General features: G+C 47.2%; 2 protein-coding genes across 4 annotated transcripts in view; one reads left to right on the forward strand and one right to left on the reverse strand.

The window, feature by feature from the left end:
• The window catches only part of CMTR1 (cap methyltransferase 1), a 29,859-nt gene extending 21,322 nt beyond the window's left edge, over positions 1-8,537 (forward strand). For all 3 annotated transcript variants that reach the window (XM_068939536.1, XM_009686705.2, XM_068939535.1), the window contains exons 19-24: positions 128-219; positions 743-811; positions 2,200-2,247; positions 2,905-3,017; positions 3,561-3,669; positions 5,597-8,537. In XM_068939536.1, the coding sequence (XP_068795637.1) occupies positions 128-219; positions 743-811; positions 2,200-2,247; positions 2,905-3,017; positions 3,561-3,669; positions 5,597-5,729 (564 nt within the window). In that variant the 3' untranslated portion in view covers positions 5,730-8,537. The remainder of the gene's footprint in view (positions 1-127; positions 220-742; positions 812-2,199; positions 2,248-2,904; positions 3,018-3,560; positions 3,670-5,596) is intronic.
• Positions 8,538-9,094: 557 nt separating this feature from the next.
• CCDC167 (coiled-coil domain containing 167) lies at positions 9,095-18,887 on the reverse strand. Its single transcript, XM_068939537.1, has 4 exons — positions 18,511-18,887; positions 13,727-13,821; positions 10,978-11,030; positions 9,095-9,946 (listed from the first exon to the last, which is right to left on the reverse strand). The coding sequence occupies exons 1-4, from the start codon at positions 18,682-18,684 to the stop codon at positions 9,843-9,845; spliced, it is 426 nt and encodes a 141-aa protein (XP_068795638.1). The 5' UTR covers positions 18,685-18,887; the 3' UTR covers positions 9,095-9,842.
• Positions 18,888-19,705: the final 818 nt, after the last annotated feature.

The following is a 19,705-nucleotide window of genomic DNA, read 5'->3' on the forward strand; positions in this document are numbered from 1 at the left end:
TCTAATATCTGAAGAGCTGCTTTCTTGCTAGAAGAGAATGATGTGCTGACAAAAAAAATGGAGTACAAAACAAAGCTGAAATAGCAACGGACAGTCTGAACAGTAAGTGTCTGTATTGCCCTCCTAGGGGAAAGCCCAGCGAAAAATCAGTGCCATCCACATCCTGGATGTCTTGGTGCTGAATGGCAATGATGTTCGAAAGCAGCACTTCAACCAGAGGTATGTAGGTTCTGGAGAAGCTTTTTTTCTTGTAGAGCTCATGGAGCTTCTGTAACTTCTCTGTGCATCAGAGCAGGTCTAACTCCCTTCTTAGCTGGGGGTGAGCCAGCCACAGTCTGGGTGAACTGATCGTCCTGGGAATATGAACGAACACAGCTGGTGACTGGCTGACGAGAAGGGAGGAGCCTCTCTATTTTCTCCGTCAGTGGCATGATGTCTCTGCCAGTCCTGCTTTCCTGCTGGTGTATGCATGTAATGTGTTCAGCAGCGCATGGGTTTTTGGAGGAGCTATGGAGAACCATTTTTACTGAATAACAGCCATTATCACTAGGCACTGAACTGGGAGGGCAGGGTGAGGAAGGTGGCGTTCAAGACCCTTTTGGCTCCTGGTGGTGTCAGTCTACCTGCGTAGACTGGTAGATGCGTAGATGTGTCTTAATCAGTTGTTTTGCTGGATCCATTACCTACCTGTTGTGCCCAAAGGTCTACATAAACTTCAGGACTCTCTTCCGTTTTGGTTCAGGATTCAACTTGCGGAGAAGTTTGTCAAAGCTGTTTCTAAACCTAGCCGGCCAGATATGAACCCCATTCGGTGAGTGACTCCTCCTTCCCTCAGCCTGGAATGCTTTGGTCTGATTGTGTTCAAGGATGAAGATGAGCTAAAGGAGTTGAACTTCATAACAGAGCTATGAATTTCAGCCTCTTCACTGGGAAGAGGCTAAAGGCCCTTTAAATATCTGAGATAAGGTTGATAGAAGAGGAGTTATCCCCTCCTCTCCTATACTGGGCAGTCATGCCTTCATCGTAGGTGGAGTGGTTCGTGCCAGTCTCAAATGCATGCTATGGTCAGTGCAGTTAGCTTAACTGTTGCTAGTGGATAAAGGAAGCGTCCCCCAGTGCTTGCAATCTCCAAAGGGTTAATCTGAGGAGAAGGCTTTAGTTATAATCCCAAGAAAGTTCCTGACAAGAGGCTTCAGCTTTGGTTGCTTTCTGACTTTCCATCTTGTTAATTCTACTATGGTGGAGCATCAGAGCATCGTTGTGGGTATCGGATAGATATTGCAGACAAAACAGTTTTTGTCTTAGAAGGCTTCTAATCTAGCTGGAAGTGCTGTGGTATTGTGAGAGAAGCTGGAGGGAGGGAATCTCTGCTTAATGGATTAATTATACATCATGAGTAGGATCTCATCCTCAAGACAGACAGACGCACAGCGCTTGGGGTCAAAAGTGGTGGGGAGGAGGGCCAAAGGGGAATTGAGAAAGAGGGCTGTAGAAATGGGTTACAGAGGGGCCTCTTGCTGCTCTTGCGATGTTCAAACTGTGCCTTGGGAGCCTGGTGCCTGCAGGTGTGTGTGGGAAATGGTTGGTTGGCACGTCTGGTCAGACGTGGTGCTTTTGAAATTTTCTGATTATCTTTTGTGTGTCTCAGAACAATAACAATAAAAGCAGGTTGACATCATAGAGTGATGATTCCAACTTAATGATTTAAAAAAAAAAAAAATAAAGCTGTGTTTTTGTACCTGAGGGTTACTAATGAGTTTGAGGTGTCCCTGAGGATAATCACAGCAAAGATCAGGCTGTTTAGTTTTATTGTGAGGCCAGCATGCCAGAACTGTATCTCCTGCCTGGGGATGATCTTGGTGGATTTGCCTCAAGGGAAAGCAAAAGTGATCGGCTTTCACTGTTCTTCTTCCGTATACTTAGCCTGAAGTAAAAATACACAGCTTCTTTCGCAATGAGGACACTAGTATGCTGCCTACGGCAACCCAGCTGCGAGTGTGCAGGTGTCAGGTTTTCTCAAGCCAGGAGAAACAAGGCACTGACTTGCATAAGACTGAGGAGGAAGGTGAACCTTAGTCAAGCTTGACCACCTTATGCTGTACAAAATGTATTGTTTGGCTGCCCCCAGTAGCTGGGAGAGAAAAAGGGGACAATGCAGACTTTTTAAACTATGCTTCATCATGCTTTTGCTTTCTCCAGAGTTAAGGAAGTGTACAGATTAGAGGAGATGGAGAAGATTTTTGTGAGGTAAGTGACCAGCACAAGGGAAACACTTGGGGACATACTGAAGACATCAGTCACCACATGTGGCAGCACAGCAGCGGGAGGGATGCTCTTGTCTGTGCTTGAGGATCCCTGGGGGAAGAGCTCTTACAGCTGATAGCTGCTGTTTCTGGGGTGTTGCTTATTCAGAGAATCATCCTGCTGAATTCTAATGCACAGATGTGGCCAATGTGCTTACCAGTGGTAGGAGCAGCATCTTTTTTTAGCTCTTGTCACCAGGGATCCTTTGCCTTTTCCTTTGATGTGTGAGAGAAGAAAGCTTCGCTTGAGTTTGTGTACAGAAGTGCCAGTGGCTTGAAAGATTAAGAGTGTGTACCTGAAATGGCAGCGCCATTTGGATTAAGTATGGTAAATCATCATAGATCCTTCATTCCAGCACTTGACTTGCCGCCTGTTTATATGGAGATTTCTGGCTGGCTTTTCTAGATGTGTGGGTGATGCAAGAGACTGAATTCTCCAGAGATGTGATGATTTGTCCCGTCATGTGCAGTGCTGTCAGTTTTCACTGTAACACTCTGGAGAGGGTGTGCAGGTGCATTTTGTGTGCAAGAGGACAGTGCAGGAAGAAACAGGAGATGCTGTGTTTGGCAATCTCTGTCACTGCCTTCTCTCAACATTCAGGTTAGAGATGAAAGTCATCAAGAGTTCAGGGGGAATACCCCGGCTATCCTACACGGGCCGAGATGACCGGCACTTTGTGCCCACAGGACTCTACATCGTACGGACTGTGAATGGTAGGAAAAGAGAGTCCTCTGCTCTCATTTTCCTTTTCTCCTTATCTTCAAGTGAAAAGTAGTGACCAGGCTTGCTTTTGTTGTAACTTGATAAAAAGTAATGGGAGCATTCCAATAGCTAGAGATGGGTTATGTCTGTTTGAAATGAGGGTAGCTTGAATTGGGATAAGGTTTAGGGTTTTTTGTGGTAAGTTTTTCTGTTGTGATTTGATTAGCTAGTGTGTGGGGAGTTCCATTTATTTACATGACTGATGACTCTTTTTTTTTTTTGAGTTTGTATTCTTTCCCCAATAAGGTATTTTCCAAAGTAATAGTGCATGGAAATAGCCTGCTTGGAATGTCCATTTTAAAATGCGGGGAGTAGGGAATTTTCTCAGTGAATAGAGAACAGCTTGCAGAACAGGTCCTTTGGTGGGGAGGGAAGGGAGAGGAGTAAGGGAGGGATCACGATATATTCTTACAGATTGCTCCTCTCTGCTTTGTTTATGTTGTGCTTGTTTCCCTATTCCATTTTCTATCTTGTCCCTGTGTTTTTTCCCCAAGATCCTTGGACGATGGCATACAGCAAAAAATCCAGGAGGAAATTCTTCTTCAACAAGATAACCAAGAACTCAACATACGATCTCCCTTCTGAATCCATTGCACCCTTTCAGTGAGTACGAGCCTCAGTATTTGCCAGAGCTGAGGCTATGGAAGGATACTGCTCAAGGGTTCATGCATCTCATGTATGCTGCCTTGTTCTCTCCAACAGGCCAGTGCTTAGGTCTTAAGTTAGTATTGTCAAGTGGTGGAAAAGTCCTGACTGTTGGTGCTTCTCTAGACCTTGTTTCTGGGGACTTGGAAGGGGATCCACGCTGGCTGTGCTCTGTTCTTGCAGTCGTTTGTAGTGCAAGCACAGCTTGGTCACCAGCAGGGTGTGCTGCAGGAGCTGGTATCTTCTTGGGATACTTGGTTTTAGGATACTGCTGATCCGTGGTAGATTTTTGCCATTGATTGCTATGAATAATGCACCTTCTCACAACTACCCTTTCCCTCTCTGCAGCAAGTTATTGAACCTCCCTGCATCCACAGAAATGGAAGTTGAGTCTGGCAACTGTAAAGTATCTTAAGATGCTTGGCTGGAAGTTGCTAATTTAAAAGCAAATCCCAATTCATTTAGGCTGGGCTCTGGGATAAATTATAGCTAGCTGGGAGTTGTTTAACGAGAAAGTGAGAAAAAAGTAGCAGCAGCTCCTTGGGAGAGGATGGGAATGGATTGCCATTAGACAGTCATTAACACTGTGGCTGCTGAAACCAGTCTGTATCTAATGTGTGCTAGGCCTAGGCTGCCTAAGGACAGCACATTCTGAGTCTGGCAGCTCAGGGCTCATGGGTGGAGATGTTCTGGATATCACGCCTCAGGTGGTCTCTAAAGATTTCCCCCCCTTTCGCTCCCCCCCTCCCTGACCGTGCCTCTGAGGGAGATGTTCATATGAAACAGAGGTCCTGATCTCCCGCTCTGAGTCTTATCTGCCTTACAGCAGTGCTCTTAGGAATCTGTAGGCTTCCTTTAACTAGCTAAATAGAAGAAGGGGCTTAAAACTGCAGAAGCAGTGACACATGGTGCTTTTTCCCCTCCCTGCCTCAGGATGGGGTTAGTTCTGCCTTATACACTCCTCTTCTCAAAAGCGGACCAGCATGAATGGATGAGGATGGGGAAGGCTTGTGTGGGACTCCAAAAGGGAGTTGTATTGTCAATAGTGAGTACTAATGTATGTGCAATTAGCCATTGACATGTGCTTTTGTCGCTATGCTAATACTGTTTTTTTTTTTTTTTTTTTTTTAGAACAATAGCACTAAATAAGCTACTGTTATATTAAGTGTCAGCAATTATACAAAACTAAATGCTGTTCAGCAGCTCTTTTTCATTATGGTTGGAACTCTGCTGATGCACTGAGGGAAGGCTGGGCTTGATGGATGGAGTGAGAAGTGGCAGATGGATGGAGTGAGAAGTGGTGTTAGGACCAAAGTCTCATCAGCCAAGTGGGGCTTGGTTAGATAACATGGGGAGAGAAGGGGTGATCCCAGCTGCTTTTGTACAACATGAAGTTCTGTTCATTTGCTAAGCTACGTAAGACAGGTATTACTGGACTCTAGTAGGTTTGTGGTGAATGAGTGATCAGACTGCTGCTTGCTGCTGCTGTCAGGCTTTCTAAGTTCTTTGTTAAGGTTTTTTCATTGCCTGCATCAACATCCTCTGAAAACCTTTGGGGGGAAGGTAGGTTTTCCCTAATGACCTGTCTCCTTCCAGCAAATACTAAACTGGCCATCTTAAATGGAAAAAAGCTCTGACCATCTTAAATGGAGCTAAAATTAACACATTTGTTTCCATGCAAATCTCGTAGGCTTGGAAGTTTCTGTACCTTAAAGGCTCTAGAGTTTATCAAGTGAATGAATGTGGTGGCCTTCTTAGACTATCTCTGGATGCCTCCCATTGCCAGGGCAACTGTCTTTGTAGTGCACTTTGGGGCTATGATGACAGTGTCTTCCTATTCCCTTCCCCTTTGCCTTACTAATCTTGTTCTCCTCTCTGCCCACAGTGTCTGCCATTACAGCCGCCTCTTCTGGGAGTGGGGGGAAGGTGTCAAAGTGCATGACTCTCAGAAAAGGCAAGATCCAGAGAAGCTATCGAAGGAGGATGTCCTGTCTTTCATCCAAGCGCACTACCCCTGATGCCTGCGCTCAGGAGGGGTGCGGGGGTTGCTGAGCCCTGCTTGGATTCTTCGGGACTGGCTGGACTGGGGAGACTCCACAACTTCTGTCCCTGGTCTTCTCCAGAGCTGATTTCCTGGAGGTGATCTAACCAGGGGTGGTATGCAGAAGGCATAGGACAAGGCTGTAGCCTGGGATGGCAGTGTATGTAAGCGTATGGCCCAGGTAGTGCCTGCTGCAGGAGTACCCATGGAGACTCCTGGAGCCAAGGCCTAATGCCCTTTTGTCCTGACCTCCTGCATGCACAAGGCCAGGGGGTTGGCAGCTTTCCTTGTTCCTGTTCAAACATTCAGCTAGGTTTGTGGAGCTGTGCGTGTGCGCCAGAACTCTTCGGAGGTGGTACGTGCTTACTTGGCAGTGCGGGAAGGAGCAGAGGATGGTGACAGAGCTGGGGAACAGCATACTCGAGCAGCCCTGCACAGTTCCTGGCAGCTGTCTGTCTCCTTGGCCTTGTCAAGGGTCTTTGCGATCCAGTGGTGGGTATAACTCCTTAGGGAATGCTAGCTTTGGGACACAAGTATGTATTCTTGCTGGTGTCTCCAGCGCTTGTCAAGGCACTTGGCTGACCGCTGGCAATTCCTCTATGATGGTATCCTGGTGAACAAAAGCCAACCTAGGTGATAAGATCTTGAGAGTCCCTGGCACGGCTTTGATGTGTAGAATGCCAGGGTATTCTCAGACCTCTGGAAGCTGCTGTGACAAGGATTTCCCCTCTCCAGGTCCATGACTGACCCTCAGCCACCAGCCTGGTGTAAATCTGTGAACGTGTCTATGCCTCATGGTACTTCTGAGACCAAGGTGCTTTAATTCTCTTGGTACTCAACACTGTTACCCATATCTTCAGGGAGGAAAGCAGATGTGGGAGGGAAGACGCAGGAGGTTTGTGACGCTGGAGGTCTTTAGAGGAAATGATGGGAACATTTGATTTTTACAAAAGACCCAGGGCTTTGATGAAGCGAGATCTTGACTTTGACCATGTTGGTTATTCAGAAGAAATCCTATTGCCTGAATATATCCACTGGAAAGGATGTTAGACTTTCCTTTTTAAATGTCAGAGTGGTCTTTGAAACCCTCCATGTCTGATCTGACCCTGGAACCGCATCTGGAGCGTGAAGGCACAGAGCTGTGACTCTCTCGGCATGATGTTTTGTGTGTCAACAGACTTCTCCATGCACTTCTGTGCTGGGCTTAAAAGTTGTCTTCTGCTGCATGTTTTACCTTCACTTCTGGCTTCCATGTGGCTTTTGCCAGGTCTTCCATATAAATCAGAAGATAACACACAGTTGCTTTTGGCCAGACAACAAAGTTGCTTTTTTTTTTTTTTTTTTTTTTAAAAACACAGGTTGGCAGTAGGGAGGAAACTTATTTAGAGGTTGCCTGAACTGTGCCTTAAAGAAAACTATAGTTCTCCCAGAAACTATAGCAGTTGTTTAGATTCTTATTTCCTTTTCCCCATCTCCACATGTAGGATTTAAACAAGCTGTATATAATGAGACACGGAAAGTTTGGCTCTTGCAGGAGTATGGGTGCATTGCATCCCTTGCAAAGAGGCCAGAACAAGGACAGTGCTGTGAATTCCCCTCTCCACCCTCTAAGGCCCAATGTTGTGCATAGGTTTTGTGCTGAATCTCTGCACGTACTGAATGTCATCCTATGAGTGGGCTCTGCTCTCTGAGCCTGCATGTCTTCACAAGCAAGTTGCGTCCATGTACCTGTGCATTAGTTCTCTACTGTTTGGCATAAATGAATTTAGCCGCTACAATTCCTTGTACCAGGGAAACTTGTATACAGGCTTCAATACTGCAGAACCACAAACCCTGGCTAGGGGAGCAGCACAGAAGCTGGCACGGTCTGTTGGTGTATGGAAACTGGAGGAGGCAAAGCTGGGTGTGGATGGGAGGTTAGGTTACAAATAGGTAAGCCCTGGATATTGCACAGAAGAGCTATTTTGTTTCTGCTCAAACTCCAGCCAAAAGTAGTGAAGCGGGCCAAAGTCTTTTTTGGTCCCCCTTCTGCCTCTTGACAATTATTAATCCCTAGACACAGGTAGGTCTACCTGAGCAGTAGCATGCTGTTGCTGAATTGTAGCCCCCTGTGCTCTCAAGCCCTGGTAAAACATGAGAGAGATTGTGGCCTTCCCCTCAGAGGACAAGACCCTGTCAGTGGCAGTTTTCTTTTAGCGAAGGCACTTCTATGAAGGACAGGGAAGAACCTCTCCCACTGGGCAAGAAAGCACCTCTAGCTGTGTGGCTTCCAGGCCTGTGTACAGTTGGCTTTTTAAATCAGTAATTTGAGTTTTGGTGCTTCTGCTGACTGCCTTGAGGCTGTTTTAATGCCAGCAAAGCAAGCTGCTCTCTTTGCCAGGCTCCTTTGCTAAGTGTCGCGCCCTTCACTCAGGGCTTTGGTCTCCTCTGGGCTTGCAGACGGAAGGGTAACTAGGGAGTACGCTATGGTAAGTGTGGGCCTTTGAGGGTACAAAAGAAACTTGATTTGCCTGCAGGCTAGCTTTTATGAACAGTTGCTTCCTATCTGCCCTGTTGTCTCTCGCTCCTCTTAATTTTAATTTGCTTTTATTTTTAATTTTATTTTTTGATGCACTGAACTTTGACCCTCAACTCCCTTTCAAGAAGGCAGAATGAGCTACTCAGCTACTTGCTTCCCTGCTGAAGGCTGAATATGGAGGGAGCATGCTGGGAAAGGGGACGAGGAAGGTCTTGCTGAAGGGAATGTTTACATACATTAATTGCACAATGTATTGGCTGTGTATCATTTTGTGTTGACTCTTCTGCTTTCATTGTCTCTATTATCAATACAGCCCCTTTAGTTCACAAAGGTGCTTGATTACTTTGTTTCCCACAAAATCCTAGCCAGCAATTTGTGTTAGTGTAGAGAGAGAAATGCCTTGCATAGTTAAATTTTGAAGGTAGTCCCCTTTTTTTAAAGGCTTTCCTGACAAGCAAGCACTTGCTCAGGGCTCCCCTTTGTATGTCACTAGATCAGAATGAGAAGGGAATGCAGGACACTGTCTGCAGCCTCTGGCGCTCCCCTGCCTTGTGCTAGGCTGCTTTTCCACTCAAAGGAAGCACACACATGACAGCAAATACTCAAGCAGATTCCAGGCCACAATCAGCCAGTAGCCCACCGCTGAGACCTGCCACCAAGGAACGTCAAGTACCTAGCCTGGTCTAGGCTTACTGCGATGGACGGTATGCCAGCAGGGGAGTGGTAGGACAAGAACAGAGCAGAACAGTGGCTGAGAAGCCTGTTACAAAATATAGGGAGGAGGGAGAGGAAGGGGAAAAAAAAAAAAAGGAAAAGCTGGAAGCTACTAGGTCTAATTATTTTATTTAAAACCCTACAGAGGCACTTTCATCCCTGGGAGTTGATAGCAAACTCTCTTCTGCAAGTGCTGATTCTTGGAGGCACAGAATGGTTAACAAGCTCTGATGCACAAGAGAGGTAGGCAGATCTTTCAAAATCCAAGCACCAAGATCTCAAGCTGGCTGCTACCTGCTTGCAGAAAGAGATGCCCATCTCCCATCTGATTTTGTGGAGGTAGGATTCCTCTGGTCCTGTAAGTTTGTGTGGAGGAGGAAACTGTCTCTATTTAGCATCAGCTCAGGGCATATATATGTGTGTTGGAGGGCACAATATCCAGGTTTCCCTTTGATCCAGAGAACTTGGTCCCTTCAGCTTATTGCTGGGGCACGGGAACCAAGAAGGTGGCCCAGAGAGCACTTGTCTGCAACCCAGAGAGGTCCTCTTCTAAAAGGAAGAAAGTACTGCATTCCTGCATCAGCCAGGAGGGTCTTCACTGCATATTGGATAAGAGAGCTCCACCTTGAGCCCTGCATTGACCTGCTTTCTGATCACAGGTGTGCTTCGATTTCTAGTTTGCCTCCCAGCCCCTCAGTTCTTGAAGAGAAAGTGTCCTTGCAATGAGGCTTGGGGAGGACAAACAAGAACAGTTTGAAATGCTCTTTCCCACCCTTGGGAGGGAGGCACATTGGTGAGAAAAGGAAGAGCTCCTTGCAGGAGAGTCATTTGGTGAGCAGGGAGAATTTTGGAGTGCAATCACATCGTCCAGCAGGTGTATATAAGAGCAATCAGTAACCCCATGGCCACAGCAAGGGCAGCGTTCTTGCGATTTTCCTTACGAAGCACGCTCAGTTCTTTTTCTGGGAAACAAACAAAAGCCTTGCTTGTGAAATTTTTTTTGTGCTGCAGCTACTTCTCCTTTCAAAACTATCTTAGAGAAACAAGCCTACCTTAGCCCAGGGGCTGTTCTCTTGTGATCCATATGCAAAGCTGATACTTATGGGAAGTGCTGGGCAGGAAGTAGACTAATAAGGACCCTTTCACCTGCTAACTTTCATCCTGTCTATTTCAGTAACTGTACTTAGAAATGTTTCAGCCCATGTTCCAGTTCCTGTTTGCTAACAACCTTGTTCTAGGACCCTACCAAGGGCCCTAGAACGGGTGATTAGAACAACTCCATGTTCCCTAAGAGAAGGAAGACGAGGACAGTGGGAAGAGAGCTATTTTTACTATAGACAAATACTTTTACTGTAGACAAGTCTTCAGGACTCTCATTATCTTTTTCTCTCATTATCTCCATTATCTTCTTCCAGTGCTTAAATTCACTTAAAAACCAACCTCAGCCACTTTTAACGGTTGCAGAATCTGGGCCTCCTTGTGCCCCAGAAAGATGATGTAACATGTCAGTGTAAATCCCTATGCTGCACAGCTCCAGAGACTGATATAGGGAGAACCCTTCCCAGGGAAAGTATGCTTTGCTACCCTCCAGATAGCTTTTCCAAGTTTGTTTAGCAACTCTTCCTTTGTTTAAGAAGGAAGAAAAAAAAAAAGAGGAGGAGGTCAATGGGGAAAGGTTAAAAGCAATGCAGGTAAAGCTGTTGGCTGAGATTCTGTAAAATTACAGGTGGTTTGGGGACGTGTAAAGGGGACCTCTTATCCCTACCCCCCCCCCATCAGCTGATACCTAATATTTTTTCCACAGCTCAAGAGGGGTACAGAGGATCTGGATTCCTTTTATAAAATGCTGACCAAATTTCCCTCAGCCTTGCCCTGTTTGATTGAGCCCAAATTCAAAGGCAGAAGTCAGAGGTGGCAGAAGCTTGAACAGGAAACTAAGCTGCAGCACTGATCCCATCCAGCCCAGAGGGACCATTTTCGATGAAGCTCTTACCATAGTTGTCAGCTTTGGTCATTAGTAAGTTTCTCTCTCTCTCCAGTGACTTTCTGTAATGAGAAGAGGAGTTCATTACCTGCGAGGCACAACACAGCTTATTTCTTTGCTTATATGATGGAAGAGAAACTCTGCCCCACCAGCAGGGATAGCTGCTCACAGAACGAGCCCCTCACCCTTCATTATGAAGAGGTGACAGTTTAGAAACCCCGAGATGAGCAAGAGGAGAGATGCAGTAATTAGAGAATGTAGCTTTGGGGAAGGAAAAAGTTGTGTGTCTCATTTCAGGACAGTGCCACTGTAGGCAGGCAGGCTAGAAAGGGGGCTGTCGGTCAGAGATCCCCCTACCCTGTTCCCCCAGGTAGGGAAAGTTCTGCAGTTGATACAGGACAGGACAGGGTCTATACATGCTCTCTGCTGGATCCTGCCCTTCCAGCACAAACTGGCTCAGTGCTGAAAGACGAACTCTTCTGACCCATTGAATTTGGGATCCCCTTCTAAGGGATGCCTGATTTATACAAATTCCTCCACTCAGGGAGACAAGCTGAACCTAGGCCCAGTAACAAAACAGTTAAACAACCTGTTACTAGACTGAAGACTGGATAATAAGTAAACTGGGCCCACACCACCACCCACCCAGCCTGTGTCTTCAACTGCACAAGATGATTAATTAATACACAGTTTAAAATATAAGCAAAACAAATTGCCTGAAAGCAGCAGCATTTCCATTATAGCAATGAGGACACTGCCACTCCTTGCAGATTGTGTGCATACAAATAAACATGCGCTACTAACAAATTATCTCCCTGTTCAGAGCAGACTATAGTATTACAAGGAAGTATTACAAGTAAGTGAAATAGTTTGTTGTTCCCCTTGGGGTAAAGCAAGAACCTGTAATAGAAAGAGATTCAAACCTAAGCGTACAGCTGGTTAAGTGATGGGCAGCAGGAAAGCAGGCTACAGTAGCAGCAGGAGAGGAAAGAAGGGCTCTTAGAAACAACCTTGGGAAAAGAAATGCAGAGTGCAGTCCAGGAGGACATAAGAAGAGAGATTTGCCAACATCACTGAGCTCCTACTTAGAAGCTCGCCTTTTGAAGCGAGTCAAGGGAAGAGGCTTTGAGAATGAGACAGGAACTGAGACCTTATTAAAGAAGTATGGCAAAGCGTACAGGACTCAAGGACCCTGAGCTAGGAGAACAAGTAGGCAGCTTACTGCGAGTCTAGGAGGAGGGAGCTTTGGGTTGGTGGGGAAAGCAAGGAAGAAAACATCATAATAGAACTTCAAAATGGGAAAGCAGAGCTCTCCTTTGCATAACACTCACTAGATTAATGGCTCTGATCAGAGGACAAGGACTTTCTTCCATGGTTTGAGAATAATCTCAATTAGGGCAAGAGAATTTCTCTTTCCATCTGCATGCAAGTTGCGAAATTTGGAAAAAGCCGTAGGAATTCCTAAATCCCAGTTCTCTGCTCTAGGTCCCGCATTTCAGAGAGAAATCACACAGGTACGTTCCATTCTGTCAAGTTACTGCAACAGAAGGCGGGTTGGCTGGCCACCTCAGCAGCAGACAAATTCAGACAGTAATACAAGGGGACAAATTTAGGCCTAGATAAAGGACTGGTGAGATGTGGAGCTAGAGAGATGAGGGAAAGGAGACAGGAGCCTGTCCAAATATGAATGGGGATATAAAATCCCAGTAAAGGAGGAGAAAAGAGAGCAAGGGGGCAAGGGGTTGGCTCAAGGAATGGCAGATGGAGAACAAAGTAACAGAGTGGAAAGGGAGAGCAAAGAACATAAGCTGATGCTGGAAAAATCTCAATGTGTGAGTCACTGCTAGGGCCGTTTCTAGCTGGGCTCTATAGGACTTGCTCTTGTAGAGCAGAAAATAGGAAACAACAAGACCGCTCCCTTCCTGGGCCTACAACTGAGCTTTCCAGGCTCTTTGCTAGGAGCAGAGCGATAGGATGTTGATGACTTGAGGAAAGGCATGCCCTCAACCTCACAGATTTGAGAATCAGCTTGGAGATTCCAGTTGGGGGAAGCCCTGGCTTTTGCACCCTGGTAAGGACTGAAGACTTATCTCTTGCTTCACACTCCAGGGAGATGTCAGGTTCTGCCTATGTCTCCTAAAACAAGTCCACATTAAAGTCCTTGCTTGAGTCTCAGCTCAAAAGACTACATTTGCCTCTTCGATGTCAGTAACAGATCTCAGGGGAATTGCCCCTCTTCCCTTTCTCAAGGAAAGGCAGTGGATCATTGCGTTTCTACACCCAGCTCTATTTGCAACATAGGCAGAGCTAGAGTCACTTCCCTCAGCCTTTTTCCATATGCATCCCAGCCTGGGTTTGGCCTGGAGTAGTGGTTGTTACCCATCTTCCCTGTCTCAACTTAGGCAGCTCCCACAAGGCTTGAGTAGCAGCACAGAGTGAACCCTTTGCTGGTGTTACAGAGCTGTTTCCTATCAGGCCTGGAGCCAGTTCTGCAAATAAACTGGGAAGTCCATGCGCTGCTTGACTGGGGGCACTGCAGGTTTGAGTGAGTCTGTCTATAAGATCAGCTCTCCATATATCGCTAAACTTCTCACACAGGTAAGTTTGCTGACTAAGCACCAAGCTGGGGGAAGAGAGTCTTGTCATGGGAAACCACACAAATTCCCATCCATCCAAGAGCCCTTGCTGAGTACCACAGCAGGACAGCAGCTAGCTGAAGCATGCAGCTATAGCTGTGAAAGGAGGTGATCATCAATACCTTCCTTCAGGGCTGAGCTTCTCCCTGCGCAGTTTAAGATCCACCTCTTCCATGCTCTGTCTGCAGAGCGCCAGCTTCTCCTCCAGCCCATCGATCTGAAAAACACATCAGTCACCCTCAGCGCTTCTCCTAGCTGATATGGATCCACCTCCACTGAGAAGGGAAGTCCAGCCACTCGGCCTCCTGCCTCCACAGCTAAATATACAAGGCCTGCAGAGGTGAAAGATCCTGAGCTACACACAGACAACATTAAGCTGGACAGAAAGGTCTCTGCAGCACTCTGCCTAACATCCCTAACACATGTTCACCAAGGCCTCCACCCTGCTTACCTACCTGCGACCTGCGCCAAGTTTTGGCAGCAACATGTCGCCACAGCAGAGAGAAACTGGTTGTCTTCCTGTCAGGTCACCCCCCCCCCATCCCCCCACAGTGCCTCAGTTTCCCCACCTGCAAATTAAGAAAAGACTATCTACCTTCCGGAGGCGGTTTATTTAAACAAAGAGCCCCAGACAATAGCCCAAACTATGGGCAGAGCAATATTCTGATATGCCAGTGCCACTGCCTCACTTGGGATTTGGGATCTGCTCCTGCATGCTAGGAGTCTCTCAGCAGCTAAGCCATCCAAGCAACTCTTCACTGCAAGGCAAAAGGAAATAGAGAAAGAGAAAATAAACACAGAGGAGAAATTAGAGCAACACGTCTGAGAATTACGGGTTATTCTCAGGGCTGCCAGGGAGTCCCTGTAGCCTGTAAAGCTGTGGCGCAAGAGAACCTGAAAAGCTTCAGCATAATCCCCAGGGGCAGCTCTCCAAGCGAGAGAGCAATCCTAGAAGCAGTTGCACACCTGAACTTACTACGAATGGAAACCTAGCCCCCATGCTAACAAATGCACTGAGAGGTTAGTTGGGATAGGAACCTAGGCCTGTCTGAGGTCTGCATGAAAATGAAGAGCTGGGCTTTCTAGCAAGATGCTGAGCCATCACTGCACTTCACATTAACATATCTTTTAAATGGCAGTCTCAGCACAGTTGTGAATTAAGTTGTGAAGACCGAACTCTGCCCTCCCCCCCCCACCCCCAACTTTCCTTGAAGATGTTCCTCTGGGACAGAGCTAAAGCACAGCGTATGGAAAGCTCACGCTGCAACTCTTCAGGGTCAACTTGCTCCATAGCAGGGATGAAGGACTTTACTCGCAGAAACATCTTTAAGTAGTGCCCATTAAAAGGAGAAAGTGTTATAGGTGCTTAACATCCAGAGAGCAGCTCAGGGCATACAGAACTGCCCTTCCGCTTTCCATGAACCACTCTGGAAAATCAAGTCCTAGCAGCCTTGCACACACACAGTGATCGAAAGCCAGGTGCCTCCCTTCCTCCAAAAGGTATGACTTGGCACAGAATCATTTTCACTGAATTCTGACAACACTCGCACAAAATCTAAAGACCTCTTCAAACCAGAAAAACATGGATTTCAGTCCTAACTGACTTACATGTTTACTACAGATCTCATTTGTTGGGACCATCCTGGAGTCCAAAATGGCTAGCATGGAGGGAGGGAGGGAGCTTTGCTTACAGAGTTGAGCTGGATCCCTTTTAATTCATTTTGTAATGAATTAATAAAAGCTTTCTTTCCAGCAGAAGGGCTAAAAGCACTTTTCAAGAACTGCATCCTCCCTCTGCTTTTATGAATTCCCTAATTAAGATACTGGCAAAGAGCCACATCACACATACGTTGACATCCAGCAGCGTTAGGTAATGAGGTTTTCGTCTTCTGACCCTCATATAAAACAGATCAAAGCCAACTGAAGAGATGGGGGCAAAGAAAAAACAACCTTCGCTGAGCAGTCTCCTCATGCCTACCTGTCACCTGCCAGTACACTTGAGCAGTTCTTTTCACAAGGGAATTAGTGGTTCTTGCATCCACAAATTTGGCTGGATTATTAAAATCAGTCCAGCAGAGACGAGTCTTGTTTAAAATCACATACTAACTTGCGCTTAATGGACTCGCGTCAGTTTTCACCATGCTCGTAGAATCATTCTGCATGCTGACAAGTCCTCTCATAGATGCTGTGCCCACAGCATGCTTGGAAATATTTGCCAGGTAAGCTACTACACAACAGAAGATGATCCATCAGCAAAGTCTAAGATAAATCCTGCAGCTCAACCCTCAGTTTTGGTACAGGAGAGAGGGCTGGATCCCACCTGCATCTTCTCCTTCACAGCCTATCCAGTTAGCACGCTGTGTCTCAGCTTGTATCAGAGGCATTGCAGGATGTCACACAGATGTGACCACACAGCACCATCCACAGCATTTCAAAAAAATTCTGCAAGAACAGCTTTATTGAGCAAGGAATACACGTGCCTTTTCCCCTATTCTTAATACTCTTGCCTAGACACTGATCAGTCACCGTCAGAAACAGGATTTGGGCAATACATGTAACAACACTTCTTCCAACTACACACTCGGCATTCGCAGGTCAGGGACTGCCCGAGTATAAGGTGTTCTCCCGCATCCAATAACCCAATTTTTTTTCCTTCCGTTAACTTGTTCAGCTGCTGCCTACGCCTAAGTATATTTTTAAGGCCTACAACATCCTGTGAGAAGGAGCTTCACACCATAGCCACAAGTTATCGGAAGGTTTGCGCAGGTGTGGCACAGGTTTGCTTTGAGTTTGTATCTGCTAGTTTCATTTGATAGGCCTAAGTTTTGTATTGAAGAGACAATGAACATTCAGCTTTTGTATATATATATTTAAAATCACAAGTAGCGTAGAGAGAATATAGACCTATATCAGATCCGCTTTCTGTCATTTGTTTTCAGACTTACAGGAAAATTCTCTACTCAGTCATTTCATGCACAAGTTGTCCACAGCTTTGATCGTCCTTGTCACTCTCTTTTAAGTTCTTCCCAGGTTTACTACACTGCCACAGAATTGACCAGAGACGTCCTAGTTTCATTCTCCTGATGGATTTCATCAAGGAAGTTCTGGGCTGTTCAGTAGTTCAGTATTGTCAATGGGACCACTTGTCAGAAGACAACAAAGCTATACACAAGGTGTGGCATGAGTTTAAACCACCATAACATTATAGAGACATGTTTATATCCATTTAAACCAGGTCATAATAATTGCACCTCTAATTTGTAAGCACAAGCTAATCCGATATGCAGATTTACACAGACATAAGTGTCCGTGTAAAAAACTGCATTCATTTAGCATCACGACTTTAGTTAAGCATGACACTGCCCACATTAGGCCTTTCAGAGACAGCCATGCATCAAGTCATACTAAGACTCATTTGGAAAGCTTTCTTTACAACCATAACAGCTCAGAAGGTAACACAGAACTGAATGAAAGTTCAAATTATGAAATTATCATCGTGGCTGTCAAGCATTCTGACATCTGATATACCTAAAACAGAGACTTCTCTTCCTCTGGCTTAAAGTCATTTTGTTTTCTTCCTCCCCAACTTCCATTCAGTACCTTTCCCTTCGCTGCAAGCGGAAGGATTCTATCTTTTAGTAGTACTTTTGTACGGAGATTAAATTTTCACCTAGAACACTTCCAAGAAGGGTAGTTCTACAATCGTTTCAAAATAAGCTTGTTCTATCACGACAAATTTTAAAAATCTAAAGATACCAAAAGTCTCCATCTATTTTGCAATAATTTTCTGCGTCACCTAAAACCAGTTCCTTTTCATTCTGCGATCAGGAAGTCTCAGAAGGGCTCATGCTTTTGACCACCTCTCTTTTTGGAAGGTAACATCTCATCTCTCCTTGGCTGTCGCATCTCCAGAAACAACAACCAGAAATTCATTATTTCAATTCTCTCTGCTAGGCTTACTGAGGAGAAGCTTGGACTGTCAGAACACTCACCTCTGGACTCCTTTTGGCTGTTACCTTTTGGTTAGACTGCCCAGAAATGTCTGTCTTCTCCAGCAAGGGCCTAACTAGATGAACACTAACACTACTATAAACTGAACTCTCATTCATATGGCACAATAGGACACTCACATTTTTCATTAGCAGCACATGAAGCATCTACGACATGCCCCACGTCCTTTCCCTAGCCTTTCTGCCCAGGCTGCATTTGTCTGTTTTGCCTAAGTCCATCTGAAAGACTTGGGGACAGAGAGGTAATCAACAAGATTCACTGGATTGGTTCTGCCCCATTTCTGCCATTTGTTAGAAAGGTTCTGGCTTTTACTGTCCCCAAAGTATTCACAACCCACAGACCTCAACTGTGGGCTCTCCCCTGCCTCCTCTATACAGTCAAGATAGCACTGGCCAGTGCAGGAGCCAGAATGAAGTCTGCTTCAGAGAGACCCTAAAAAACATACCCTAAAAAACAACAGCTCACCCCAGAGCAAGGCCACCTCATCCCACAGCACAGCCACCCTACAACCACCCCACCCCAGAGCCACATCACCCCACGGCCATCCGATCCCAGAGCGCAGCCACCGTGCAGCCACCCCATAACCAGCCCACCCCAGAGCAAGGCCACTTCACGGCACGGCCACCCCATCCCACAGCCATGCCACCCCACGGTCACCTCACCTCAGAGCAAGGCCACCCCACAACCATCTCACCCCAGAGCCACCCCATCCCACAGCACAGCCACCCTACAACCACCTCACCCCAGAGCAAGGCCACCCCACAACCATCTCACCCCAGAGCAAGGCCACCCCACAACCATCTCACCCCAGAGCCACCCCATCCCACAGCACAGCCGCCCTACAACCACCTCACCCCCAGACCAAGGCCACCCCTCGGTCCCCGCCCCACCTCACCTCCCAGGCCACGCTCAGCCCCTCTCGCTTCTTGCCCATGGTGCCGGGCCCCGGCGCAATGGCGCATGCGCACGGTGCCCTCCTCCCCCACCCCAAGCCGCCGCAGCCCGGCCGCGGCCACGTCCGCGCCGCCGCCGCCATCTTTGTGAGGGGCTGGACTCTTGGGGCCGCCATCTGCGTGAGGGGTGTTTCTGCCCCAGGCTCTGGGCAGGGCCGTTGGCCCGGCAGGGTCCCAGGGGAGGTGCCGGTGCCGGTGCCCCAGGGTCTAGGGCTGCCCCGGATGGCCCCCTGCCCCGGAGAGGGCGGCGTGCCCGGGCCTGGCCCTGGCCCGGCCGCCCTGGGCGGGGGATGGCGGCAGGGAAAGGGGGGACAGGCCCGCGCCTGGGGTGCAGGCCTGCAGTCGGCAGGAAATGACGGCAGAGCAGGCAGCTGCCATCGCCTGGGGCCGTCGGGGGGGTTTAGGGACGGCGGCGGGATATCGGGGAAGAGGATGAGAGCAGCCCTAGGCGTGTGGCAGGGCGAGCAGAGCCGCGCAGCCCTGCTGGATCTAGCGGTGGCGAGTGATGGTGGGGAAGGGGATGTGGGGTGCAGAGGGACCAGCGGGGAGCGAAGACTAGTTGAGACCTCTCAGTGCTGAGCCTGGTCCTGCCTTTCCATCCCTGCGAGACCCCTGCACCCTCCTCCCTCAGGGAAGGTCCTGGTGCTGGTCGCCTGTTTGCTCTCTGGCTGGGCATGCCCTCTGGGTTTGTCAGAAGGCAAATCCAGGCTGGTCAGTCGCTTCCCCCACCCCAAGGAGCCAGCTAGATCCTGTTTTGGACTTTTGCCTTGCTCAGTCCATTCCGGTCCTGCTGCTGTACTGCTATGGGTTGAGGCTCATCTAGAAAGAGTATAATCTATTTGCAAAAGAAGAAACTAGTGTTTGCTGCATGCTAAGACTGTTGTAAACTTTAGATTGTTCTTGGGACTTCCTTCCCAAACCCAAACTTTAAGCTACAGAAGGTCTAGGAAAAGCCAACTGTTTGATCTACGAGGAAGTAGTCATATGTGCATGCTAGCCATTTCATTGCAAGTTACTAAGCATACTGTTATGTACACACGGCAGCTTTTGTCCTAATCCCAGAAAGCTTTTTATGAAGCATTGCTATTGTGTATTAATAAAAAAAAAAAAAAGCCACTGAAATGCATCCATCTCTGA

The sequence above is a fragment of the Struthio camelus genome, chromosome 3 (assembly GCF_040807025.1).
Source record: "Struthio camelus isolate bStrCam1 chromosome 3, bStrCam1.hap1, whole genome shotgun sequence".
Classification (NCBI taxonomy): Eukaryota; Metazoa; Chordata; class Aves; order Struthioniformes; family Struthionidae; genus Struthio; species Struthio camelus.

Excerpts from the sequence above, each read along its gene's own strand:
- CCDC167 (XM_068939537.1), bottom strand. The coding sequence starts at position 18,684 with ATGGCGGCCCCAAGAGTCCAGCCCCTCACAAAGATGGCGGCGGCGGCG. Across the intron at positions 13,822-18,510 it reads GGCTGAGCGTGGCCTGGGAG|ATCGATGGGCTGGAGGAGAA; the intron begins GTGAGGTGGGGC and ends TGTGTTTTTCAG. Across the intron at positions 9,947-10,977 it reads GACCAAAGCTGACAACTATG|AAAAAGAACTGAGCGTGCTT; the intron begins GTAAGAGCTTCA and ends TTTGTTTCCCAG.